This window comes from Capra hircus, chromosome 13, assembly GCF_001704415.2.
Source record: "Capra hircus breed San Clemente chromosome 13, ASM170441v1, whole genome shotgun sequence".
Lineage (NCBI taxonomy): Eukaryota > Metazoa > Chordata > Mammalia > Artiodactyla > Bovidae > Capra > Capra hircus.
In genome coordinates, this window is record NC_030820.1 from 34658912 (window position 1) to 34686689 (window position 27778).

A 27778-nucleotide genomic window follows, 5' to 3' on the forward strand; every position below is an offset into this window, starting at 1 on the left:
CTGTGGTTAGGAGGAAATCAGGGCAGACATACTTTGGGATCGGGCAGCACCACCAATAACCAGTTCCAATGAAGGTGGAAAGAGGGAAACCAGGTTTTGCTGGCGGCGATCCTGGCCTGGGTCCAGGGGTTCGCCCTTACCCCTTACCAAACTCCCCGGGTTCGGGCTTACACTGCGGCCGCCTCTCGCGAGTTCTGGAACTTGAGTGGGTGCGGGGTGCAGGGGGGCGCGGACCACCCCGCTGTGCCTGTGACCCGAACCGAAATCTGAGCCCAAAGGGCCGGGGACACTGGAGTACTGCCGAGGGCGCCAGCACGTTAGGAACTACGGTCTTCCTTCGGAGACAGGGTGCCGAGTCGCCGTCGCCCTTGCCAACTCCGCATCCGGGTGCCCTCTAGCACCCTGGCTGCCGGGTAACCCGGCTCAGAGGGAACTCGTAGGTGTTTTCCCAGGCCTAGGGCCGGTACCGCGCGGTAGTCCGGGTCCCCGGGAGGCGTGGCGAGGCCGATTCCGCTCAGGGCACGCCCCACCCCTGCCCGCCCCCAGCTCCGCCCCGGGCCCCGAGGGCAAGTCGGTTGGGGGTGGGGGGGCAGGACGGAATTTCCCAGCGCGGGGGCTCGGGCTGCCCCGCAAGCCGGCGGGCTCTTTCTGTTTACGGAGCGAAAGGGGAAATGGAAAAGGCGGGGAGGCGGCGGCTGGAGTCCGCTGCGCCGCCCCTCGGCCGGCTCAGACGCGGTGACTCAGGGGCCGACGAGGGCGGCCCGGGAGCGCGAGCTGCTCCGGGCTCATTTGGCAGCTCGGACCTGGACTGCGCGCCACGCTCTGGGGCCGGTCGCCCTGGCTCCCTCTTCTGCTGTCGCCGGGCCTGGGGACCCCGGAGCGCCCGGCTCCCGGGGGCTGCCCACCAGCTGCGACGAGAGCCGTCGGGAGACCGCGGCGGGAGCGCTCCGCCCGCGGGACCGCGCGGAGGCCGCAGGTAACGCAGACTTTGGGGATCGGGGATATCGTTAGATCGCAGCCCTGCTGGGTGCCCCGGCTGTTCCCACCCTGATATCCGGGGAGCCCCGGCATCAGGGTGTGGGGTGCGGGGTGTATTCCGGGGCTCCAGGAGGTAGGATCTGCCCGCTTCCAGCTGCGGCGCTCCGGTGCTGCGCGCGGGTAGTCGCTGCAGCCGGCACAGCTGGAAAGCACCTTGCGCAAGGGTCTCTCGGGGCGCCGCCCCCGACTCCTCCCCCTTCCTCCTGCTTCCCGGATCCCGAGCGCGCGAGCAGAGCAGGTCCCGGCGATGCACCCGAAGGCTGGGACCCGCTGTCACCGCGCCTCCCGCCTCGTGCGCCACCTGCACAGCTGCTCTCTTCCTGCCCAGACCCGGTGAGTGCACCCCGGAGGCGGGGGCCTGCCGCTGCCCCTCGCCCTAACGAGGAGTGCTCTTTAATTTGCAAGCCTTTTAAGGCTCCCTTCGCTTTAGGGAAAGAGGCGGGAGGAAGGGAGTAGGGGTGAGGGCTGGCGGGACCGAGAGACATGGAAGAGCTGAAACTTAAGTTTCATGCTTGTTCCGTGGACCGTCTTCTGTGACTAATAGGGTGATTATAGCAGAAGACGAATGCTGGGCTTTTGGCCTAAGAAAGAATGTTCAGGGGAAAAATGTTATTTCATAGATGTTTCCCCGTGGAAATTCAGTATTCAGGATTCCGAAGTTTAAAAGGAAGAACGGCATACAGATTTTCCCAAAAATTAACTGTCTTTACGTGAAACACTGCAGTGTCTGTTTCACTTTGGGAAAAACATATTTTGCCCGAGAATAAAGGACTGCTCTTGATAAAAACAGGTAAAGAAGCGTTAATTCAGTTGGCTTCTGTATCTGTGGCCTGAGTTGTAGGTACTTGCCAAGTAGAAGGTAATCTGAATCGGCAAACGCCCCCAGATCTGATGGGTGGAGGTTTGTGTGCCCTGTTTCTGACTGAGGTCTTCTGTAAGGAAAATTGGAGAGTTGAGGCACATAGAGATTTTGAAGTGGCTGTACTTCTCATACAGTGAGAGTGGCTTCATTCTGGGGCTTTTTGAAAACAAAACTATCATTAGAGAAAGTCTTACTGGATGTGTGCCCCGAGGGGCAGTGTAATATTTTGGCAGAAAAATGTTTTAAATGGGAAGTACCACGAGGTATAATCATCCTTTTGTTAAGTAGGAACTTAGGCCAATCATGTTGGCCATTTTCACTCACACTTGCCAGGAAACCCTCAGCTTTTGTTTGTGTAGATGAAAGAAGCCAGGAGTATGCATTTATGTTTAGGAAAAGTATTTCCTCTTGATTGTATTGCCAGTGTCAGAAATAATTCAGAGCTGATAAACCACTGTGGTGGTGGTTTAGTCACCCAGTCGTGTCTGATCCTTGTGACCCCATGGACTATACCCTGCAAGCTCCTCTGCCCATGAGATTTTAGACATGGACAAATGGGCAGAATTTTGACTATATCTTCCCATTTGTCTGTGTCTAAAATTGGTATACTCCCCAACTGCAGTAACAACTAGTGATTTAATGCAGTTTTTTTTCTGTAAACTGTGTGGAGAAGGGTCCTTGTGGCTAACGTGGAATACCTTCACCATTCACACTTTTTCTAGATGGCTACTGATGGTGAATAACTAAATTGTTAGCATTTTGTCTGCCTAGTTAAGGCCTGAAAGTGCTGAGGCTTTTGCCCAGACCTTTAGTGGATGGGCTGGTCATCAGGGTTGCCTCGGGAGCACACAGATTTGCACACAGATTTGCGTGAGAGGAGGGTGGCGTTGCTAAGGAATTAGTGGCACAGAAGACACACTCCTCCACCTCGCTGCCCTCCCTCTGTGCCTTCCCTCCCTCCTCTAGCTTCCAGTTTACGGGTGTGTGCATCTCCGCCTCTTAGGTTACATATAAGTGCTCCAGACTTTCTGGAGAATATAAGAACCAAAACCTGCCTTTCCACTCTCTGGATCAGCTGACTTGTAAACTGTATGGACCTTTTTCTCTCTTTCTTTAGCCCTGTTACCCCTGGGAACTTTATTTTCTCTCTGGCCAGCCTTTTGAGAAGTAAACCTAGCAGCTTTGGAAGTTTTTAGCCAGTGGGATCCTAAATTGGGCTGTTTTTGTTTTAATTCCGTTTTTTTTTTCCCTGTAAATTTTGCAAGTAGAAACTGCAACTAAACAGCCCCATGAAACCCAAGTTGAATGTTCCTCCATTAACCTAAGAAATTCCTTTCAGAATTCAACAGACTCCAAGAGCTTAAATCAGTCTTCCTCAAAGACCTGCTAGCTCTCAGAGAGGGGGGCTTCCTTTGCTCTCTAGATGCAGCTAATAGCCATCAAAACGTTTCATAGGTTTCTATTTTTTTTGTCTCTTATTTTAGAAACGATCTTTAAAACCTTGCTGCAAAGAAGTGGGGGAATAGGTAGCCACATCCCATTTGCAGATAAGAAAGCTGCTCTGTTGAGGTATCTGCAAAGCCAGGAATCAGACTCGGTCCTTTGCTTTCATGCACATCACAGCAGCTGCAAAAGACACAGTTGGTTCACTGTGTACCAAACTCTGCACCTAGCACCTTGTGCTCTTGAGCTCCTTTGATCCTCACAACCACCTATGAAGGACTTGCTGTTATTACTTGCATTTTACAGATGGGGAACGTTGATGTGCAGTGGGGTTAAAGAGGGCTTCGCAGGTGGCTCCGTGGGTAAAGTACTTGCCCAGGATCAGCAGACAGAAAAGGAGAGGCTAGAGATTGGATCCCCTGCAGTCTGAGTCTAGGTGGGGTGTCAGACTGATGGATCTTACCTTCTTATCCCAGACACTGTTTGTAGAGCAGAAATTGATCCCCCAGTAACTTAATAATGGCACAAAATTGCATGGTTCATTTCTCCAGTGAAATTCACCAAGAGGTCTGTGTCTGGGTCTTGTGGGCAGGTGGCCCTGAGGTGGAATATTTCCCTGGGTTTGGTGTGCTCCAGGTTGATGGGAGCCTGTGGCTTTTGTTTATCCCTGTGTGCATTGAAGGCTTATGCTTTTAAGAATCTGAAACATCTCTCAGAGAAAGGCTGCTTGGAGTGCAGTAGTTTAAGTAGATATACATACCTTTCTATTTTCTTAGGTCCCTTAAGCCCTTTTATCTTTAACCCTTTGGGATGGGATTGTTCCAAAATCCTGGGTTACAGCCTCACTGTTTACCCTTCATTTCTCTTCATTTTCACATTTACAGATCCCCAAGTATGGCTCCTGATGTGTGTGAAAAACTGAAGTACAGTTTTGGCTAAGCAGACTTAGGTGGCATTGTCTGTGTCTTGCTTATGATAGATTTGGCTGCCCTGGCCTCTTACCACAACTTCTAAAGAGTCATTGATCTAGATGTTAAATGAACCCTCTTGAGTCTGTGAGATGCATGCTTTGTCCCATTAAAGAGTTCTGGTCACAGGAGGGGACGGCTGATTACAGGTTAAAAGAATCTTCTCCTTTCTCATAGCCATCCTCAGCAGAAGGAGGATTAGAGGTTTGCTGTCTTCCTTCTAAGTGAGCCGTTTAATTTATTTGCATCAGAATTATTCCTGAAACTTGATTTACCATCACCAAATTTGCTTAGATTAAAATCCATTTGAGATGCTTCTGGCTTCAAGACCTGAATTTGATTTGCAAAGCTAGCTCCTGAATTTGGTAAAGGAATTTCTTTTTTTTTTTTTTTTAAGTGTATTTCTGTTTTTATTTTATGTATTTGTTTATCTTTGGCTACATCATGTGGCTTGAGGAATCTTTATTCCCCGACCTGGGATTGAACCTGGGATCCTGTGGTGAAAGGGCTGAGTCCTAACCACTGGACTGTCAGGGAATTCCAAGAGAGTTTCTTTTCTTTTTAAATTCACCCAAGGCCTAAAAGTCACAGAGATCATGCAGAAAGGGTTGCCCCTTTTGGGAGAGCAGCAGGTTGGAAACTGTCAAGAACCAGGTGCTTCAGCTCCTGCTCCTCAAATTCACACTTGGGTTTAGTGAATGTTTATTTTCAGAGGCTACAGCTGATGCCAGCAATTCAGTGAGTAAGTGGGTAGCTAGTGAGTTCACTGGATCTCAGGTTTCCTCTCTGTAAAGTCAGCGCCAGATTAAAGGTTATCTCAGGTCCCTTCTTCACTGTCTGTGCACTTGACCTCACACACCCTGTGGCTGAAGCCCCTATTTTATGAACAAAAGCACATAGAAGCCTGTACCTAGTCAGTCTTGTCAGTTTCCTATTGATCGCAAATACAAACACAGTAAAGTAAGTAGTCGCGCTTTCTTCTGCAGACTCCTTGGAGGGCCCAACAGTGATGGAGTTCATGAGCACCGGGAGTGACAACAAAGAAGAACTCGATTTATTAATGAAACATTTGAATGTGTCCGATGTGATAGACATTATGGAAAATCTTTATGCAAGTGAAGAGCCAGCGGTTTATGAACCCAGTCTGCTGACCATGTGTCAGGACAGCAACCACAACGAGGAGGAACGGGCTGAGTCTCTGCTGCTCAGTGGGCAGGAGGGGCCCTGGTTGTCCTCAGTCAGATATGGGACCGTGGAGGACTTGCTTGCTTTTGCAAACCACATATCCAACACTGCGAAGCGTTTATACAGATGCCGACCTCAAGAATCTGGAATTTTGTTAAATATGGTATGTTTTTTCCTCATCAGTTGAGTGCTGTGTGTTCAGCTTCCTACTCCTGCTACATTTAACGCTGAGTGGGATTTGAATGTGGTTCAGACTGGCTGCCAGGTATGGTTTTTAAAAATGGAATATCTGTAAGAATGACCTCCATGTGAAAGATGCAAGAAATACAGCCTTCATTAAAAGTTTCGTTTAAAGAATCTTATCCATTATTTTAGAAGTAGTTCTACAGATAGGTAATTAAGAAGAATGAATTTTAATTTCATGATTCACTAAAGAGCTCACTTGTCAAGTCAAAGAGAAAGGCTTTGAGACTCATGTGAGAGGGAAATAAAGACTTTGTCTATATATATATAATATAGTTTATAATTTTATATGTTACAGGTGTACAATATAATGATTTGCAATTTTTGAAGGTTATACTCCATGTATAATATTTTAAAATACTGGCTATATTTCCTATGTTACACAGTATATCCTTATAGGTTATTTTACACATAATAGTTTGCACCTCTCAATCCTCTACCTTCTTCCTTTCCCTCTGCCCATTGTTAACCATTAGTTTATTTTCTATGAGTCTGTTTCTTTTTTTTAATATTTATTAATTTGTTTTATTTTTTAGATTCCACATATAAGTGATATCATACAGTGTTTGTGTTTGTCTGCCTTAATTTCACTTAGCATAATACCCTTCAAGTCCATCCATGTTGTTGCAAATGGCAAAATTCCATTCTTTTTTACGACTGAGTAGTAGTCCATTGTGTGTGTGTGTGTGTGTGTGTGTGTGTGTGTGTGTGTATACACCACATCTTCTTTATCCAGTCATGTGTTGACAGATGGTTAGATTGCTTCCATTTCTTGGCAGTTGTAAATAATGCTGCTGAGAACACTGGGATGCATGTGTCTGACTGAATTATTGTTTCCGTTTTTTCAGATACATACCCAAGAGCAGAATTGCTTGGGAATATGGTGGTTCTCTTTTAAGGTTTTTGAGAAACCTCCATCCTGTTTTCCATAGTGGCTGCACCAATTTGCATTCCCACCAACAGTGTAGGAGGATTCCCTTATCTTCACATCCTCATCAGCATTCGGCATGTGTGTTCTTTTCAATGATAACCATTCTTACAGGTGTGAGATGATATCTCACTGTAGTCTTGATTTGCATTTCCCAGTGATTAGAGATGTTGAGCACTTTTTCCTGTGCTTATTGGCCATTTACATATCCTCTTGGGGAAATGTCAGTTAAGGTCTTCTGCCCATTTTTTAATCAGGTTGTTATTTTTTTGATGTTGAAGAACTGTAGGAACTATTTGTATATTTTGAATATTCACCCTTTCCTTATTGGTAGTATCATTTGAAAATATTTTCTCCTGTTCAGTAGGTTGTCTTTGTGTTTTGTCCTTGGTTTCCTTTGCTGTGCAAAAGTTTTTAGGTTTAATTAGGCCCCATTTGTTTATTCTTGCTTTTATTTCCTTTGCTTTAGGAGACAGATCCAAAAAATATTGCTATAATTTATGTCAAAGAATGTTCTGTTTAATTAACAATTTTGAAGGCTGAATTTTTGTGTTCCTCTTTTGTTACATCTTGAAACATCATAGTATTAATACTGGGTAAATTCAGTTCTTGTAGAAATGTAGTTTGTGGGCAGTAAGTAGTTATCCAGAGATGCTCTCTCTTTAATTGGTGAGGTATGAATAACAAGGGATATATTTGTTTAGTTATCCTAAGTATGCAAATAATCCAAAATATTGTGACAACACTTAGTTGCCACAATAGAAGGTCAGGTGATGTATTGGGGTGTGGTTAGTCTCTTAGTGTGTCAAAGGTGAATGTAGGTGCTGGCTAAAGGTGATCTAATTTTTGGAAAAGAACAATTCTCAAAGGAGTGGGTGGGAACTTGCAAAACATGCTTACTGATGATGAAAGCACCTCAGTTTCCTTTGGTGCATATAAATGGAGAGATGGTTAATATATGGAGGGTGGTGCTGAACAAGTAGAGTCTGTACCAAGTACTTAATTATTATTATTTTGTGTACCGCATTTGTTCGCTTCAAAACAACACAGTGATTTAGGTCAGCTATGTAGTGAATTGTTTTGTTAGAAGCCAGCTGTGTTCACCTATAGATCAATTGCCAGCAAGATTGCAAAATCACGTTTTACAAAAAAAAGTAAAGGTTACGTTTTGCATTGTGTCTGACTTGCTTTGATCTGGATATGCCAAACTGTATTTGATACTTTGTCTTGAGAAGAGTGCTTCTTTTCATACATGGAAAGTCATAATTTGAACTAGGGGTCATACCTGTTTGTCTTAGCTAAAATATAGCTGGAGAACTCTGGTTCAAAATAACATATATGTCTATGATCAGAAACATAATGGTTTATGTGTTTCTTTTTTGCATACTTACTTGTTAAAATGACTATTTTAAAGGAAACCATACAGAATAAACACATTGTTTTTGCTTGTAAATATGTAGAGACTTCCCTTGTTTCCCTTGGCCAATCAGACTGATGAGAGATGGGCCACAGAATTGGGAATGTGCGGAAGGGAATTCGGGGAAATTCTGTTTCTCTGCTTTGCAAGATGATGGCTAATCATCTACTAAACACGTTGGTTCCAAGTATACCTTCATATGGACCACATGCTCTCTTTCCAGGATTTGTCCATTCGTTTGCTAGACAGAGCTCAAACATCTACAGGGCATGAAGTGCTTTTTCAGGTGCTAGAAATACAGTCTGTGTTTCCTGGTTGCTTTCTGTGTGCTGAAGGAGGCAAGTAAACATGTAGTTATAATGCAGTGTAATATTTCTCAATACAGCTACGCCCTGATCAGGGGAATGGTTAGGCAAGATACCTCACATAACCATGAGGGTTGATAGGAGGAAGGGAGAATATCAGAGAGGCCTCCAAGAGGAATTAAAAAATAGATTTTTTTCCCCCCTTGTTTTTGGCCACACCACGCAGCTTGCAGGATCTTAGTTCCCCAACCAGGGATTGAACTCCAGGCCCTGGTGGAGTGGAACTGCTGAGTCCTAACCACTGCCTTGCCAGGGGAAATCCCCTCAAGAGGAAGTGATGTTTTAATTACTGAGTTGGAATCAGCCAGATGAAGGGGATGGAGAGCAGCGAATGTTCCAGATGGTGAGATTGGAGGCATAGATACATCATGTGTTGCTGGCAACTAACAATCACAGCACCATGGAATTAGACAGGGTGGAGGGCGCAGGAATTACAAAAATAACCTGAAGCACAGGCATGTGAAATGGTGGTCTGCATGTGTGTGCAGGTAGCTGCTATTTTCCTAAAAGTAATATTTATAGATTCCTCCAACATCCACAGGACCTGGGGAAGAAACGTGAGGAGACTAAGCCAGGGATTGCTTTGTATGAGGATGCTACAAGTTACCTATAATCTAGACCAACTCTCACCCACATATGGGGATTAATAGCCTAAAATGAGTTCTCAGCACTCAACTCTTGGGTGATTATTGGGAAGCTGAAGATCCCCAAGGAGCTCACTCAGAGGTGTGGGTGTGTGATGCTGAGTGCTGCTCCTCAGGGCTTAGTCACAGATTCCCGGCTTCTCAGTCTTAAAAAACCTTAAAGATACTTGAATCAAGCTGTCTCTCGGAGGCTTGGCTCATCCCATTCATCATCTCCAATAATTGCTGGGGCATTTTCGCCTTTGCTTGGAAACCTGTGACGAAGCATGCATCATATTCTGGGGCGTATATGGTCATATCAGGCCAACAGATTGCAGAGATAGCACAAACATTTATCTGTGAGCCCCCTTAGTCCTAGCCCTACTTCTTGGCCACAAAAATGGGATGAATCTCATAGGTATACGATGAGGAGTGGTGAAGAGAGCAGGCGCTTGAGTTAAAGTGCCTGGCATGTATCTCAGCTCTGAAATGGACTAGGTGACACCAAGCCAGCTACTGCAACCTCTGCAGCCTCCGTTTACTCATTTGTAAAATTGGTAAATGGCCACATTCACTCCCCATGGTTGTTTGGGACACATAATTGCAAGTGACCTGTGTGCACATTGTGAGTGTTGAAAGGACACAGGCCATTGTGGTTGTCACTCTCCTTCCTTACGACAGTCCTCCCAGCGTTTACAGAACTGCACGTCTTCCCTCTTCTTCCCTCGTCCCGCACGTCTTCTCTCTTCTTTCCCCATCACCCCTGGCTGTGCCTACCCCTTCTTGTGCTCTGTGCTGTTAACTTTCCTCCTCCTTGGGCCTCAGGCCCCAGCCAGTGCCCATCTTACAGCCCAGAACTTGAACCTGGCTGTCCCTTTGCTGTGGGACCAGCAGGGGAGCACAGAGCCAGCTTGGCCTTTGTTCTAGATCCCTTCTCTATCTTCATGTAGCCCAAGGTCCCATCCATTTTCTAGCTACCACATCACCCTTATGGAATCATTCTCACTGACTTACCTACTCAAATTCTGTTTCTGGGCTGGTGATGTGTCATGCCAATGGCAGTGATCGGGATGAATAAATGGACAGCATAGGGGCTTCCCAGGTGATGCAGTGGTAAAGAATTCGCCTGTCAATGCAGGAGACTCAGGAGATGTGGGTTCGATCCCTGGGTCAGCAAGTGAAGGAAATAGCAAACCACTCCAGTATTCTTGCCTGGAGAATCTCCTGGACAGAGGAGCCTGGCAGGTGACAGTCCATATGGGGTTGCAAAAAGTTAAACATGACTGAGCGACGGAGAGTGCACAAACGCACACACACAGACAGCTTGCCTCCAATGTCTGCACTTGAATGTGGCTTTAGTACATGGAAGAGTTGACAGAGATAATGGACAACAGAGATTTCCAGAAGATTACTTACTTGGGCTGCTAGAAAGAAGAAGAAGGGGGAAAATATTTCAAACCCAGATAGGGAAGGTCTAGGGCTTGGTAAGGTCCAGGACTTTGCAGAACCACATACTGGCCAACACTTGTGTGTCACCCTGCACGCTCACGGTGTGTCATCAGAGGGGGCGTGGAGAACTCTCAGGGCTTTCAGAGAACAATGTGGGGAACGGTAAACTGGGGTGAAGGAACTGAAGTATTTGATCTAAAGAGGAGAAGGCCAAGCCATCTCAGTGAACTATAAATTCGGCATTTGGTCACTGGGTTCAACTTTAATTACCACCTCTGGAAAACTGAAGGCTCTTATCTAAAGAATAGGAGCTGTGGCTTGAGGTCAGACAGACCTGATTCTATCACTGCCTACTGAGTTCCTTAACCTCTTCAAGTCAGTTTCTTCATCTCTAAGTGGAGATAAAGAGAGTCCTTACAATACAGACTTGTGCAGAGCTGATGTGTTAGTGTGTGAAGTACTCAGCACAGTGCCTGGCCCAGAGCTAGCACTCAGCAGATGGCTAGTATTATTACTCTCATCCTCTCAGCTAAGCGGACACTGGGCCAGAGTGGGTTAAAGCAGATTTGAGTTGAACAAAAGTAAAACTTTCAAGTGAAGTCAGACAAAGACAAATATCCCATGATGTCACGTATATGTGGAATCTAAAAACATAATACAAAGGACCTTACTTACAAAATAGAAACAGACTTACAGATGTCGAAAATAAATATATGGTTACCAAAGGAGAAAGGTGAGGGGAAAGGGAGAAATTAGGAGTTTGGGGTTAGCATGTACAAACTGCTACACATAGAATAGATAAACAGCAAGGACCCGCCATACAGCACAGGGAATTCTACTCAGTATCTTGTAATAACTTACAATGGAAAAGAACCTCAAAAATATATATATGTGTTTATGTAACTGAATCGCCATCCTGAACCCCTGAAACTAACACAACATTGTAAATCAACTATACTTCAGTGATTAAAAAAGAAAAACCAAACCTAAAAAAAAGTAAGATTTTTTTTTTCGAAGGCTGAAGTGAGCCCTGGAGAATCAAGAGCAATTGGATCTGTAAATATTTAATAACAAGGAAGAGGCAGTAAAACCAGTGCAGCCGAGTGCCGAGAGCACAGCTCTGTCTTGAGGACTAAACCCACCGTGCCCCCAGCCTCCTGTAGAAGTGGCTTCCAGGAATGAGGTGACGCTTCTTGAAACGAGGTCATATTTCAAACTTGGCAAGACCGTGGTCTCCGCTTAGTTATGATCCCCCTCGGGCCTTGCACAGCGGCCATGCTCAGTAAATGCTAAAGTTTTGAGTGTCAGTAACTTCACATTTCCAAGTATTAGCATCTTTCTCTGTTTCATCCCCTGACTAATAGTGCACACATCTGTGGGGTGTAGCTACGATTAGCAATAATGGGTCCTGAGTGAATAACTCTTACCGTCACCAGGGTTGTTCCCAGAGCAGGGTCGAGTAAGCGGCCCAGTGGGTCTGGAGATGAATCGCTATCTTCTCTCCCACGTGATCCGCATTCCCCTGCAGCCTCTTCCGTTCTTGAAATAACTTTGTGTTACTTTAATAGTCTCGTAATTCCCGAAGTCATAATATTACTAATGACTTGTAGGTAAAACCTGTATTTTTGGGATTCTAGCCTTTGAAAAAAACCACACACCATTTTTTTTTTAAAGGAATGTGCTCCAGGTCACCTCTCTCGTGAACTTATTAACTTGTTTTCATTTTATTTATTATTATTTCTCCCTTTAATTTTTTACTCTTTAAAAATTGAGATAGACTTTCTATGCAGTAGAATACACAGAGGGCTTCCCTGGTGGCTCAGATGGTAAAGAATCTGCTTGCAATGCAGGAGACACAGGTTTAATCCCTGGGTCAGGAAGATCCCCCTGGAGAAGGAAATGGCCACCCACTCCAGTATTCTTGCCCGGAGAATTTCACGGACAACGGAGCATGGCAAGCTATAGTCCATGGGGTCACAAAGAGTCAGATATGATTGAGTGACTAACACACAGGCACAGAATACAAAGATCTTTAATATCCAGTTTGATGAGTTTTGACATGGGTACATACCCTTATAACCCATACTGCTATCGAGATATCTGTCTCTTAATTTTTTAGTTATTGTTTTTATTTATTTATTTGAGTTGATTTACAGTGTTGATTCATTTCAGGTATGCAGCCAAGTGTTTCAGTTATGCCGTGTATTCTTTTTTAGATTTTTTTTCCCTTGTAGATTATTGCAAAATATTGAGTGGAGTTTCCTTTGCTGTACAGTAGCTCCTTGTTGGTTATCTATTTTATATATAGTAGTGTGTGTATGTTAATCCCAAACTCCTAATTTATCCTCTCCCATTTCCCCTTTGGTAACCATAAGTTTGTTTTCTGCTTTGTATATAAGTTCATTTGTATCTTTTTTTTTAAGTTTCCACATGTAAATGATATCATGTGGTATTTGCCTTTCTCTGTTTGACTTCACTTTGTATCATCTCTAGGTCTGTCTGTGTTGGGGCAAATGGCATTGCCTCATTCTTTTCCCTGGCTGAGCAGTATTCCATTGCATATATATGGACCACATCTTCTTTATCCATCTTAGGTTGTGGCTCTCAGTTTTTGAGTCAGCTGTCTTGTTCAAAGTGTCTGCTGACACTCAGAGCTCAGGGACTGTCTGTCTCTTGTTCTTGACTCCTCAGCACCAAACATAGAGCCTGGCATGTATCCTGCCCTCAGTAAACATTAAATGAGTGAGTAGATGAGAGATAATTCTGCCCTTGCTTTATTTATGTCAACTTACAGCTCTGGCAAAACACATTGGTTCCCAGAATCCTCTGTGATCATCAGTTCTTTTCCGCACTCTCTCTGTGTGCATCATCTCTGAGTAATGGTTATGCAGACTAACAGGTTAGCACATTTTAATTGGAAGCCAGTCAGCTTGCGTGTACAGTTTACATTTCTGCAATCTTTATTTTCAGCCCTTTGGTCGCAACAATCAGAGTGCCTTAGATAAACCATTTTTAAAGTTCTCTTTCGCAATGAATTACTCACATGCAGATAGAAATATGATCAGGTCTGGCCAGTGACGTGTTTCTGTTACATGCTTTCTCTGTCTTGCTGAAGCTCTAAATATAGCCTCTGTACACTATTAGGATTACATACAGTGACACTCATTTTTAACACTGCGTGTAAGAATGTGTTCTAACATAACCAGTTCCTGAAGGGTGGGTCTTTGAAGAGAACCTTGCTGAAATTCTCACCCTCCTGCATGTTTGCTTTGTTGTAGGTAATCACTCCTCAGAATGGACGCTACCAAATAGACTCTGATGTTCTGCTCATCCCTTGGAAGCTGACCTACAGGAACATTGGCTCCGATTTCATTCCTCGGGGGGCATTTGGGAAAGTGTACTTAGCACAAGATATAAAGACTAAGAAAAGGATGGCCTGTAAATTGGTATGTACTGCATAACCAGACACGGTGCCCTGAGTGCTGGCGTTGGGGCTTTTGTGTGTTTCTTTACTCAAAGCTGGCTACCCTTTGACTGCCTCTTGTTTGAAGGTGCTCAGTCCAACAAAGCATCTGTGTTTTACAAATAGACTTCCTACCTGGGGTCATTCAAGTCTACTTAAGTACAATAGCTGAGTTTAGTCAGTTTGCGCTGATAAAAAAGAAGGTACTAGCTTACTTAGTGCCAGCTTGTATGCCTGCATCGTTCTTGTGGTAGGATGAGGGAGGGAGGCTCTCCTGCAAGAGCAAATTTATTTGCTGCTGTTTTTAATCTCACCCACAGAGGAGGGGACTAGGCAGGGAAGTAGACGCTGTTCGGAAAGCCACAAGACTTCTCGGAACTGCAGAATACAGGGCTGAACTTAATTATTTATTTTTAAAATATTTATTCATTTATTTTGGCTGCACTGGGTCTTAGTTGTGGCATGTGGGATCTTTGCTTTGGCATGCGGACTCTTAGTTACAGCATCCTGGATCTAGTCCCCGACCAGGAATTGAACCTGGGCCCCCTGCATTGGGAGCATGGAGTCTTAGCTACTGAACCACTAGGGAAGTCCCCAAAGGCTAAATTTAAATAGACCAGTATTGAAGACACCCTATCTCTTCTTATTAAACATTAAGCACCTGCTGAGGTGCCCTCACTTTGGAATACTGGCCTGATTTACCAAAGTGAGCAGGCACACACCCTATGACCCAGCAATTCCGCTCCTGCAGGTGCCTGACCAGTGGGCATGCATCCACAATCCCCAGAAGCCATATGCTGGAGTGTCCATAGCAGCACTGTGTGCAATAGCCCCAAACTGGAAAGTTTGCAGATGTTGAAATGTGGTATATTTATACAATGCAATGCTGTCCAGCAAAGAAAAGAAACAACTTACAACTGCAATGATGTAGATAAATCTACATTAGGTGAAGCTAGAACAAACAGCTGGACACAAAACAGGATCTGTTCTATGAGATTCCACTTATACTGAGTTGGCCAAAACATTTGTTAAGGTTTTCCCATTACATCGTATGAAAAAACCTGAAGGAACGTTTTGGCCAACCCTATATAAAGGCCCCAAAGGCTAAACAGACCTGTTGGAAATCCCGTCTGTGGGTGTCCCTGGGGAGTGGTGACAGGTAGGGGTCATCAGGGGGTTTCAGGGATGCTGGTGAAGTTCTGTTTCCTGATCTACATGGTGGTTACATGGGTGTGTTCAGTTGAAAATTCATTGAATGTGATAATCTGTTTTGCATTTTTGCGTATGTCTCTTACACTTTAAAGTTTTTTAAGGGCAATGAAACAGACTCACTTTTGATTTAACAAAAAAACAAAATAGAAAATAATGACACTATCATCTCAGTCGCTCTTTTCGTCATGAGGGCCTCGTTTGTGCCTCCATAAAGGTTGACCCAGAGCATCTGTTATTAAAGGAGAAAAAGGCAGTAATATACTAGTTACTTGAAGGTTGCATTTAGAACAAGATATGTCCAAGTTAAAAAAAAAAATCTGGAGACATCTTTTAAAGCTCTTAGAGCCAGAAAGTGTTCTGTTTTTCAGTTTTATCACAAAAGACATGGCAAATAGATTTGTGGGTTATTTTCCTTGCAGTCCTTATATTTAATTTTTAAGCCATGTGTTTTCTTAAAAAAGAGAAACATGTAAGATGATTAACAACCCCAAACAGTTCATAAGGATGTAGGCTAAAGAATGAGACCCCTTTCCTTGCAGCAGTTACCATTAATGGGTTCTTACATGTCCTTCCAGAAAATTTCTATGGACATGTGTCTGTATAGTGGAATATGTTTTTACAAATGGGAACATAATATATGCATTTCTGCATCTTGCCTACTTCAATCTAACAGTTTATTTTGGAGGCATTCCGGTCATGTAAGAGTTACTTCTTTCTTTACTAATGACTGTTGATTTTCTGTAGAATAGACGGTCAGTGCTTATTTAAATGCATTGATAGAACGTGAACTGTGAGACTAGAGACAGTGTTTGATGACAAGGAAGACTGAAAATAATGAACCAAAATCTAGGTACCATAGAAATTCCATGTATAACAGATGGGAAGTTACCTTCTGTGGGTCAATCATGAACAATTCTTTCATTGGGTGTCTCTACTCTAAATGAAAGTACTATTTTATTATTTTGTCTTTTATTTTCTTATTTTGAATTTTTTCACCTTATGCAGACATTAATGTAAAGGCAGATCCCAAGTAAACACTACCTTTACTCAGGAGTACAATTTCATAATGCATCAGAGTATCCTTGAGGGCATTTGTTTGCCTTCTGGTTTGTAAGTTGACCTATATTGTGTATATTTTTCATTATCCTGGGGTTGTTGAGGATATTCCTTGTGCTTTTGTGTTCTAGATCCCAGTAGACCAATTTAAGCCATCGGACGTGGAAATCCAGGCTTGCTTCCGGCACGAGAACATCGCTGAGTTATATGGTGCTGTTCTATGGGGTGAAACTGTTCATCTCTTCATGGAAGCAGGCGAAGGAGGGTCTGTCCTGGAGAAACTGGAGAGCTGTGGACCCATGAGAGAATTTGAGATAATTTGGGTGACAAAACATGTTCTCAAGGGACTTGATTTTCTGCACTCAAAGAAAGTGATCCACCACGACATTAAACGTGAGTTATCTTTGGATGTGTCCCTTTTTGGCTTAAACAGACTAACTGGACTTTAGGCAGATGGGCTCCTCTGTTCAACATGAAGGTCCCTGATGGCATGAGGACTGCCTGTGGGTCAGGAATAACCCCTGGAGAAGGAAATGGCAACCCACTATAGTATTCTTGCCTGGAAAACTCCATGGACAGAGGAGCCTGGCAGTCCATGGGATTGCAAAGAGTCGTACACAATGAGCAACTAAGCATGAGCATGACTGCTTTCTAAGAGTAAGAGATTGTGGGGAAATGCATAGGAGAGGTCCACTCTGAATCCTTAATAGCTAAGCATAAATTGGGCTAGCAAAACTTGTACTGAGAAAAGTTGGGAATTTTACTTTTTAGTTTCAGAAAGTGGCTTGATAATAGTACACAGTATATAAAATATAAAAAATATTTTCCACCTTTATCGAGAAATAATTGACAATATAACATAATAATCATTGACAATATAACAGATGTACAATATAGTAATCTGATACATGTATATATTGCAGAATGATTTTCATGATAAGGTTAGTTAACACATCATCCATCTCATGTATTTATAATTTTTTTGTGTGGTGAGAACTTTTAAAATCTGCAACTTACAAAAATACCATACAGTATTGAAAAATACCCTGATGCTGGGAAGGATTGAAGGCAAAAGGGGAAGGGGGTGGCAGAGAATTAAGTGGTTAGATAGCATCACTGACTCAGTGGACATGAATTTGAACAAATTCCAGGAGATAGTGGAGGACAGAGGAGCTTGGAGAGCTGTAGTCCGTGGGGTCACAAAGAGTCAGACACCACTTAGCGACGGAACAACAGTTGTTAACTATAGTCACCATGCTATACATGACTTCTGGACATATAGTCCCAGAAGTTTTTTATCTTGTTACTGGAAGTTTGTGCCTTTTTTACCACCATCCCAAATTCTCTTTACCCCCACCCTTGGCAACCACTTTATTCTGTGTTTCTATGTTTGCTTGCTTTTTTCTTTGTTAGACTCCTCATAAAAGTTAGATTGTATGAGATTTGTCTTTCTCTGTCTGATTTATTTAGCCATCAAGGTTCATCCATGTTGTCACAAATAGCAGGATATCCTTCTTTTTTATGGCTGTATAATATCCCATTACATTAATATGTATCAGACAACTTTATATGTGTATAAGTATATCACCAAATTTGCATATGTATAAATCTTCTTTATCCATTCATCCACTGATAGATGCTTAGCTTGTTTCCATGTCTTGGCTATTGTCATGTGGCAATTATTAATGACTGCCTTCATTTATATCCACTTTGACTGAATTCTTGACAAATCTGAAGTGATTTTTACCTAAACTCACCCACATTCACCTTTCCCTTTTGAATATAATGTGCTCATTTCAATAAAGGAAGCATTTCGATGTATCGTTATTTGCAACCCAATTTAAATAATGTTTCCATTTTGCTTATGGATAGATACACAATTTTTTACTAAAATTTCTCCTCTCTTTATAGCTAGCAACATTGTTTTCATGTCCACAAAAGCTGTTTTGGTGGATTTTGGTCTAAGTGTCCAAATGACCGAAGAGATCTATTTTCCTAAGGACCTCCGTGGAACAGAGGTAATTATGTTCATCCGAAAATGGGCAATAGCGTTTTTTTTTTTAGTATTTATTTATGTTTGGCTGTCCTTGGGTCTTAATTGTGGCATTTGGGGTCTTTCCTTGTGATGCATGGGCTTCTCTCAAGTTGTTGTGCTCAGAATCCAGAGCCAGGGGGCTCAGTAGTTGTGGCACATGGCTTAGTTGCCCTGAGGCATGTGTGATCTTAGTTCCCTGACCAGGGATCAAACCCACATCCCCTGCATTGCATGGCTGATTCTCAACCACTGGACCATCAGCACAGTCTGGCAATATCTTATCAACAGTAAAAATAAGATGTTCTATCATTACTGCAGAAAGGACAAAGAAGGGGAATAAATCCATTACATTAAATCATTATTATCATGGGAACATTTTTAATGAGCATTCACTCTGTGTCGTGTGCTCATTTTAACACTTTATTTGTATTATATTATTTTATCCTCTGGAGAAGGCAATGGGCACCCCACTCCAGTACTCTTGCCTGGGAAATCCCACGGACAGCAGAGCCTGGTAGGCTGCAGTCCATGGGGTCGCTAAGAGTCGGACACGACTGAGTGACTTCACTTTCACTTTTCATTTTCATGCATTGGAGAAGGAAATGGCAACCCACTCCAGTGTTCTTGCCTGGAGAATCCCAGGGATGGGGAGCCTGGTGGGCTGCCGTCTATGGGGTCGCACAGAGTCGGACACGACTGAAGTGACTTAGCAGCAGCAGCAGCAGCATTTTATCCTCACAATACTATTATCATCGGGAAATACTGTTACTACCATTTTAAAATAAGAAAATAAGCTTGAAGAGGTTAAGATAAAGTGCCCAAAGTTATTCAGCTACTGACAGATCAGGGAATCGAATCTAGTTTTTTCTGAGTCTATAGTCTAAGGTTTAACTGCTGTGTAACTAGTATGTACATTTTCAGTATAACAGTATTATTGCTTTGGTTCAGTTATAGCCATAATCGTCATGATCATTAAAAATAACATTTATTGAGATCTGATATTTTAGGCCTCTGTTTAATCCCTGGACTCTTAACTCTCATTTATTGGAGCACGAATGAATCTTATTTGAAGGTATAAGCTTACTATAATATTCAACTTATTTGTGAAACAAAAACAACAAAAACAAAACTTCTGAATCTAAATGAGGTTCAGAGAAACGCATCCATGAGCTTTCAGATAATATATTTAGCATTCACATTATTAGGCTGCATAGTTGATTCATGTAGTGAGTGTCTGTTGGACATCTGAGTGTTCAGGCTGTTGTGTATGCAAGGGATGGAACCCAAGACAAAGCCAACAAGGACTCCATTCTGGAGTTAGGACCTGTTTTAAATTTACCTGGATTATTAATAAATGACCAGCTGTTTAGTTCATAGTCAGTTATGATGGGTGTGGGGTTGGTTGCATCTGGGAAGGTACATGGGGGTAGAATCTGCCCTCCTGGCCCATCTCCATGACGATGAGGTGTTTAGCTATCAGAGTCCCTCAGCCCCATGCCCTTCTCTGTTGAAAGTGCCCTCAGGAAGTGAAGAGGGGGCAGTTGCTAAATCTTTGCCTCAAGATTATCAGGTCAGTCCTGGTGTTACTCAAAAGATAGACTTTATTTTAGCCAGTGAATGTATTGCATTGCACTCAGCTGCAGTGCAGGGTTTCCCCAGTGGCCCAGCGGTAAAGAATCTGCCTGCAATGCAGGAGACGCAGGAGATGTGGATTCGATCCCCGGGTTGGGAAGATCCCCTGGAGGAGGAAATGGCAACCCATTCCAGTATTCTTGCCTGAAAAATCCCATGGACAGAGGAGCATGGTGGGCTATAGGCCAAAGTGTTGCAAAGAGTCAGACACGATTAAGTGACAGAGTACACGTATGCACACAGTTGCAAAAAGAATTGTCTGCATTTTAGGCTGGGATTTTGTAAGCCTTTTTTTAATCTTTTTTTTTTTTCCTCCTCAAAGTTTAACCTTTTTAATTTGTGTTGGGGCATAGCCAATTAATAAATGCAGTGGTAGTTTCAGGTAAATAGTGAAGGGAGTCAGCCATACAGACACGTGTATCCATTCTCCCCTAAACCCTCCTCCCATCCAGGCTGTGTAAGCCTTTTCTTAACTCTCTTAAAGCAGACTTTCTTGGGCAGCAGAAGAGATCTTTGGTTTTGCTTTTATTAGCGAACTTATTCTGGAAAATACTTGGGAGAGGATCCTGGAGAGTTGTCTTCGAGCAAAATAATATTCAGAAAACTGTAGACCTTTTGTTCTAAGCATGTTTTAGTCTCCAGATCTTGGGAATACTTTCCCAAAGCACAAAATCTAATAAGGCTTAACACTTCTGACATGATTTCTTTGGAAAGACTTCAGCATGTTTTGGCAGTTGTCAGACATTGAGATATGTGACACCCTACCCCTTTTCCTGGAGCCAGTTTGAGAAACAAACTATTTATGGTATTAAAGATGGAAAATACCTTTCTCTTCCCGGCAGGATGATCAAATTGGACATTTTGCAATAACTGGAGAAAGACATCTCCTTTCTGGGATTTTCTATCAGAAGAGTGTGTGTTTGAGTACGAGATAGCAACACAGTGTCTATCCCTGATGGATTGAAGTATTTTCACCAAATGTTAATTGCTTTCTATGAAGTGCTAAATTGGCCTTGGCCTTCCTAGCTGTAAAAACTCTTCTGATCCACCCGCATTTGTTTACTGTACGTCTGGCACTTGTGATTGTAGTGTGGTAGGAAGTGTGCTGATGAGTTGAGGTGTAGAGGTCACTTCTCAGAAAGCTTGTTTTGACCCCTCATCCTTAAAGAGCAAGAAGGCATCATTAATCAGGGTCAGCCATGCAGATTCGCCTTCCATTAGAACTTGATCATTTGGTTTGATCAGATGACTTCTGAACCCTCCAGCCAAGCTTCCAAATACAGCTGCTGGTCACCCATGGCCTTTCTATCCAGGGCATGATCTTGTAACCGTGCCATGAGATGCACATACAGGGTTAATCCAGCCTATCTTTATTGTTTTGGAATTCCCTGGTACAGAGAAAGAAGAAATAATGAATGTGAAAAAGTAATTAGAGTTCCCTTGATAGCCTTGTTCCTTTTGTAAAGTTCCTATATAAGGTCACATGTCATCATCAAGTACGTGGGGACATACAAACACGTATACACACACACACAGTGTCTCCTTCCCTTTGTAATAAATGTGTTGGGAAGTAAAGGCCTTGACACCCCCACCCCCTACCCCCACCCTGCCGCACTCTAGGCTTCCGGGTCCATGCCTAAGGGTGTTCAACCCCCAGAGAGCCTGGCTTGGGTTCCCCCCAGGCCTGTTTCAGGAAGTGCCTTTGACCCCATGCCCTGCTACTGTGGCTCCCTAGAGCTTAAGGAGTCAGGAGCTGGGAGCCATGGGGCTCTGGGCAAGGGATCTGCTGCCACCACATGCCACCCCACACCCCCTCCAGGGCCCCAGGCGAGCACACAGCTGCCACTGGTGACACCAGAAGTAGCACTTTGCCTAATCCTTGCTTAGGAGAGTCACCTGGGGTTGGGGGAGGGGAGGCAGGCACCTCTGTTAACAGTTGTCCTGACCACTGAGTGTGTTGCTCAACTTTGCGATTTTATTTAGTAAGAAAGTCCAAGGAGAGAGAGAGAAAGGAACCAAGCCCAGGCAGCCGGAAGTGTGTTGTAGGAAGTACTTGAGGCAAGTGAGGTGGGGAAACTGGGCAATTTCCCCAGTTTTTGTAAGCCAGTTCTTTCTTTATTTACTCTGAAATGTATTCTGGGAATACTCACCCCCTTCTCCATGTTCATGGCAGCATCCAAAGTTGTTAAAGCTAAATATTGACAGTGAGGGTAGGAACTGCACTCTGCCTGTACCAGCCATAAAGACAGGTCACTGGTGTTTGCTCTTCTTCTCTTTTAGAAACACACACTGCTTAGGGAAACCATTTCTAAAATGAGCCCTCCTTTTCTAGCATTGACTCACAGAACCAACTTACACAATGTGAACATGGCCTACCTTTAATATTTAGTCACTGGGCTCCCTGGTGGGTAGAAATAAGAAGTGATTCATAGAAATGACCCATTAGGATCACTTTTCCAATGTTACACATTATTTGTTTTGGCTGCTCTGGGTCTTTGTTGCTGCAGAGGGGCTTTCTCTGGTTCCAGTGCACGGGCTTCTCATCGCAGTGGCTTCTCTCTTATTATGGAACACAGGCTCTAGGGTCCGTGGGCTTTTCAGTAGTGGCAGCACTTACAGCGCACAGACCCAGTTGCTCTGAAGCATGTGGAATCTTCCCGGACTGGGGATCAAACCCGTGTCCGTTGCATTGGCTGGCAGATTCTTATCCACTCTACCACCAGGGAAGGCCTCCAGTGTTACACTTTAAATTCTTCTCTTCTGTGTAGCTGGTGTTGATACTCTGGGACCTCTGCTGCTTTTGATGACTGAAGATAATTATCAGTTTGGCGTTTTAATGCCAAACATGAAATGAGGATGTGTATTTTAGTGTCCATTGAAATACAAAAGGAATTGGTGTTTTAGTAGGAACAGGAAACATCGATCCTTGCTTTGCAGAACTTTGAGTGGGAGTGCCAGATGTGTTCTCAGCCGTGGATGGCTTCCTGCCTGGTCTGCTTTGTGTTCAGTCTGTGGGGAGAGGTGCTGCGAGGCTGCAGGGTAAAGCTGCCTGAGTCTTCATGGGTCAGGGCTACCCCTTTGCTGAAGGGAACACAGCAGTGACATGCTGTTCTCAAGGGATGGAGTGTGCAGTGGATAGCGAGGGGCATGTGCCACCTTCCAGAACTGGGTTAGGGAAATGGTGCCTAGACCCATGAGGGGGTCAGACTGACCTTCCTGCTTCTCTTTCAGATTTACATGAGTCCGGAGGTGATCCTCTGCAGGGGCCATTCGACCAAAGCAGACATCTACAGCCTGGGGGCCACTCTCATCCACATGCAGACGGGCACCCCGCCCTGGGTGAAGCGTTACCCGCGCTCCGCCTACCCCTCCTACCTGTACATAGTAAGTGGGGGCAGTGGGGGGAGGGTGGGGTTGAGCATCTCACTTCTCAGGAGAGTTGCTCTCTCTCTGATAGCACACACATCTGATGGGATGATGGTGAAGTATGACCATCATCCTCTGGTAACGCTAGTATATGCTCAGTATGCTAACCATGGTATGCTGACCATATACTAGGCTTAGTATAACCCTAACTCTCCCACATGGAGGGATCACCCTATGGAAACCCATCCAACTGTGCCCAGGCAGAAATTGCATGCTATGCTGTTATACATGATACCACTGAAAAGCATCAGAGTAGCATAAATCATTGACCTGAGGAAGTTGTATATGTTCTTTGAACACTTTCCAGAAAGACGGAATTAGATTCTAGATCCCCAGGGCAGCCTGGCACATAGTGAAACACGCAGCGCCCCGCCCCCGCCGCCCCTGCCACTCACGCCCCTCCTTTGACTGTAGAGAACTTGAGAGGCAGGCGCTTCCCAGTTTCTGCACAGGGACCTTCGGGTATTGCTCCTATGGAAAGCTTTGTATTCAGACCTCCAGTGTTTATCTCTGACTGCATTTAACCAAAAGATGGCTTTCACTCAGTGTCCTTAGGAAATGTTACTGAAGGGTATGAGCTGTATTCACCTCAAAACAAAAGACTTTCCCGGTCTTGTAACTAGAATACCTGTCCTGTCGAGGGTATATTTTCATGCCATTGATGCTAAAAGAACTGGTTTGTTCACAGATCCACAAGCAGGCGCCTCCTTTGGAAGATATCGCTGAAGACTGCAGTCCTGGTATGAGAGAGCTGATCGAGGCTGCCCTGGAGAGGAACCCCAATCACCGGCCTAGGGCAGCAGACCTACTGAAACATGAGGCGCTGAACCCCCCCAGGGAGGATCAACCCCGCTGTCAGAGTTTGGACTCTGCCCTCTTTGAGCGGAAGCGGCTGCTGAGCCGGAAGGAGTTGGAGCTTCCTGAGAACATTGCCGGTATGGACACCCTGCAGTGTGCGGTGCCCTGGCTTCCCTTCTTTTCTGTCTCCATCCACCTTCTGATAGAACTCATGAATACACCTGGAAAAACAAATAGAATTAGCAGGTGCAAGCTAGTATATGTAGGATGGGTAACAACAAGGTCCTACTGTATAGCACAGGAATATCCTGTGATAAAGCATAATGGAAAAGAATATGAAAAAATATATATATGTATGTAATATTTTTAATATTCTTATATATATATATGACTGAGTTAGTTTTCTGTACAGCAGAAATTAATATAACATTGTCAATCAACTTGACCTAAGTAAAATTAAAAAAAAAAAAAACTGAAGTGACTTCCTGCATGCTATAAGTTGTTGGAGAGATTTTAGCAAGAATGTTAGCAAAAGCACATACACACAAAAAAGAAAAAATTAGCTGGGAATTCCTTGGCAGTCCAGTGGTCAAGATTCCATGCTTCCACTGCAGGGGACATGAATTTGATTCCTGATGAGGGAACTAGGATCTTGCAAGCCATGGGGTGTGGCAAAAAAAAAAGAGTCACAATTTTTTAAAAAATTGGCTAATTTACCAGCAAGCCTAACTGGTTTCCAGTGCAGATGGAGGTAATGCCATCTTTGAGAATTACCTCTGCCTTGCTTTCTTTTGCAACAGAAGAGTGTTTGCTTTTAAAAATAGATCAAGCATGACAGTTTTGCTGTTGGCAAAGAGGGGGACTCTGTATAATGCAGTTATGGTAAACTATGCCAGCTGTTGGTTGGAAACATCACAGCACTGATAAAATATTGAATTTGAAGGCAACCTGCATTTCTGTCTTCCTCTGCTCAAAAATCTCTCTTCCAGCTGTGAAACCTTCCCATTTAGGAAAAACGATACACATTCCAGAAACATTGGATATGCATGGAGAAGGGTTTCTATTTTTATTATGAAATCTGTGATGTTCTAACTCTATCTGGGTCCAAACCCAGATGTCAAGCCTGGAATGCTTGTTTGCATTTCTCAGCTGCTTCTCTGACTTTCCTGTATTTGAAAAGAATCATCTGGGATGTTGGAAAATGGGCCAGGATTTCCAGCTAATTTATTGTGGTTGTTGACTCTTTTTTGAATTATTTTGTCTGTGCTATATCCCATAAACTAGCCCATCGTGTTCAATTCTACAGCTTAAAAAAAAAAATTGGGCTACACCCTGAGGCATGTGGGATGTTAGTTCCCCAACCAGGGATCAAACCCACAGCCCCTGCACTGGCAGGCAGAGTCTCAACCACTGGGCTACCGAGGAGGCCCCAATTCTGTGGCTTTTTAATAATAATTCAGCAGAGTTTGAATGCTGTTTCGTTAGGCCCAAAGTGTGTTGTTTTGTGTTAAGTTGAGGGAACAGGCATCTATTATTGAACATGTCCCCGATCACATTTTATTTTTGTATTTATGTTCCCTTTTTCAGACTCTTCGTGCGCTGGGAGCACTGAGGAATCGGAGATGCTGAAGAGGCAGCGTTCTCTCTATATAGACCTTGGGGCCCTTGCTGGCTATTTCAACCTTGTTCGGGGTCCGCCAACCCTAGAGTATGGCTGATGGCTGGTGGTGTTTGCCTTGAATTAGGACTCAACATTCATAGATCTCTGGGAAGCTGATTCTGCTGACTGCACAGGATCTCCATCGAGGGAATTGTATTTTTATTGGCTGGGCTCCTCCGACTCATGAATGTGACTCCATGTGGCTCCTATGTGTTGATATGTGAAGCTACCCTTGGCCAGCTCGGCTGGAAAGTTCTCTTTTCTCAGGTGGTATGCCTGACTCTAAGGAAGCTGAGAGTTCATGGAAGGATCATTTCTCAGTGACTGATTCCATTCACTGTGCACTTTGGTCAAAATTTTAAGAATACCAATCACAAGAATAATATATTAGCCTACAATGACTGTTCTTGGCTCTGTTAATAATTTAACTAAGGGAACTTCTTTTAACTCAGTGTATATATGGTGTATATTGGTGTATATTGTATGATAACTCTTCAAGCCTTTGTCTGTAAATGCTGATAGAAATGAAAATCTTAATATTTGGGGTAAAAAGAACAACTTGAATATTATAGCGATAAGCTGAACTAGTGTCTTAAAAATGGCTAACCAATGAATTGGGAGCCATCTGACAGCTGCCACTAGTGAGGTTTGGTTCAGTTCCTATGGAAACATTTTGTACTGTACATGCTATGCTTCAGACATTTGAAACATGATGTTTTGAATGTGGATAAAACTGTGTTAAATCACATAATGTCTGTACATCCCAAAGGATGAGAATGTGACCTTTAAGAAAAATGGAACATTTGTAAATACTTAATGATGCTACTTTTATAATTCTTACTTCTCTATTTTCTTGAAAGCATTTGTATATTAAAATAGCATACTGTGTATGTTTTGTATCAAATGCCTTCATGAATCTTTCATACATATATATTTTTAACACTGTAATGTATGTGAGTATTCCTCCAAGTATGTTTTACATCATGCAAATGAAAATGATACTTTTATCCAACATGACCCATCAAATCAGCTGAATAAATTCAGTATTTTGTCTGAAGTCTTGTAAAGAGTGTGATTCTCAACTGGCCCAGGGATGGGTTTTAGGGGTTGGAATAGAACTTGGAGGAGAACGTGTGCCATGAGGAGGCCGAAAGTGCCCGGGAGCTTTGTGAGCTTTGTATGGGTATGTGTGCACCTCTGCTCTTGCTGCTGTGTGAAGCCACGGTTGTCATCTGGATTGTCATCTGGATTGTGTATTTTCAGTACATCGTGGTTGGGAAATAATTCTCATTGTGGTTGGGAAATAATTCTCAGCTGCTGGTTTAGGCTAAATGTGGTTCGATTTTGCATCTTATTTTTATACATTTATACCACCTCTGCGGAGAAGGCAATGGCAACCCACTCCAGTACTCCTGCCTGGAAAATCCCATGGATGGAGGAGCCTAGTAGGCTGCAGTCCATGGGGTTGCTAAGAGTCGGGCACGACTGAGCGACTTCACTTTCACTTTTCACTTTCATGCATTGGAGAAGGAGATGGCAACCCACTCCAGGGTTCTTGCCTGGAGAATCCTGGGGACGGCGGAGCCTGGTGGGCTGCCGTCTATGGGGTCGCACAGAGTCGGACACGACTGGAACGACTTAGCAGCAGCAGCAGCATACCACCTCTGAATACCTGCTTGCATTCTCCATACCAATTATTGTCAAGTTCATAACCAACTTGTCTTTATAGAAAGTAGGTTTCAATCATGTCTACAAACTCTAATGAACACTGCTGAATGGGGGTCTAATCCATCTTTCACTGAGTGAACAGTGTTAAACACTTGTACCAGTGTTATATAAACATGCCCTCCCTGTAATTTACAACACTGCACTTGTGAAAGAGGCCCTGTTACCTCTGCTTTGTTTTTGTTTTTTGAGAAGAAGAAACTGAAGCAGAGTGAGGTTAGCTAACTTAATGCTGAAGATCTCAAAGCCC

At 43.6% G+C, this 27778-nt stretch overlaps 1 protein-coding gene across 2 annotated transcripts; it reads left to right on the top strand.

Annotated features, from left to right (window-relative positions):
• On the top strand, positions 654–26860 carry MAP3K8 (mitogen-activated protein kinase kinase kinase 8). 2 transcript variants are annotated; one of them, XM_018057204.1, is made up of 8 exons: positions 654–976; positions 5298–5659; positions 13800–13967; positions 16384–16645; positions 18164–18270; positions 23151–23303; positions 24034–24280; positions 25731–26857. In XM_018057204.1, the coding sequence occupies exons 2-8, from the start codon at positions 5321–5323 to the stop codon at positions 25859–25861; spliced, it is 1407 nt and encodes a 468-aa protein (XP_017912693.1). In that variant the 5' UTR covers positions 654–976; positions 5298–5320; the 3' UTR covers positions 25862–26857. The 2 variants fall into 2 exon arrangements, with proteins under 2 accessions (XP_017912693.1, XP_017912694.1); XM_018057205.1 differs by lacking the exon at positions 654–976 and adding an exon at positions 1055–1371 and having other exon boundaries at positions 25731–26860.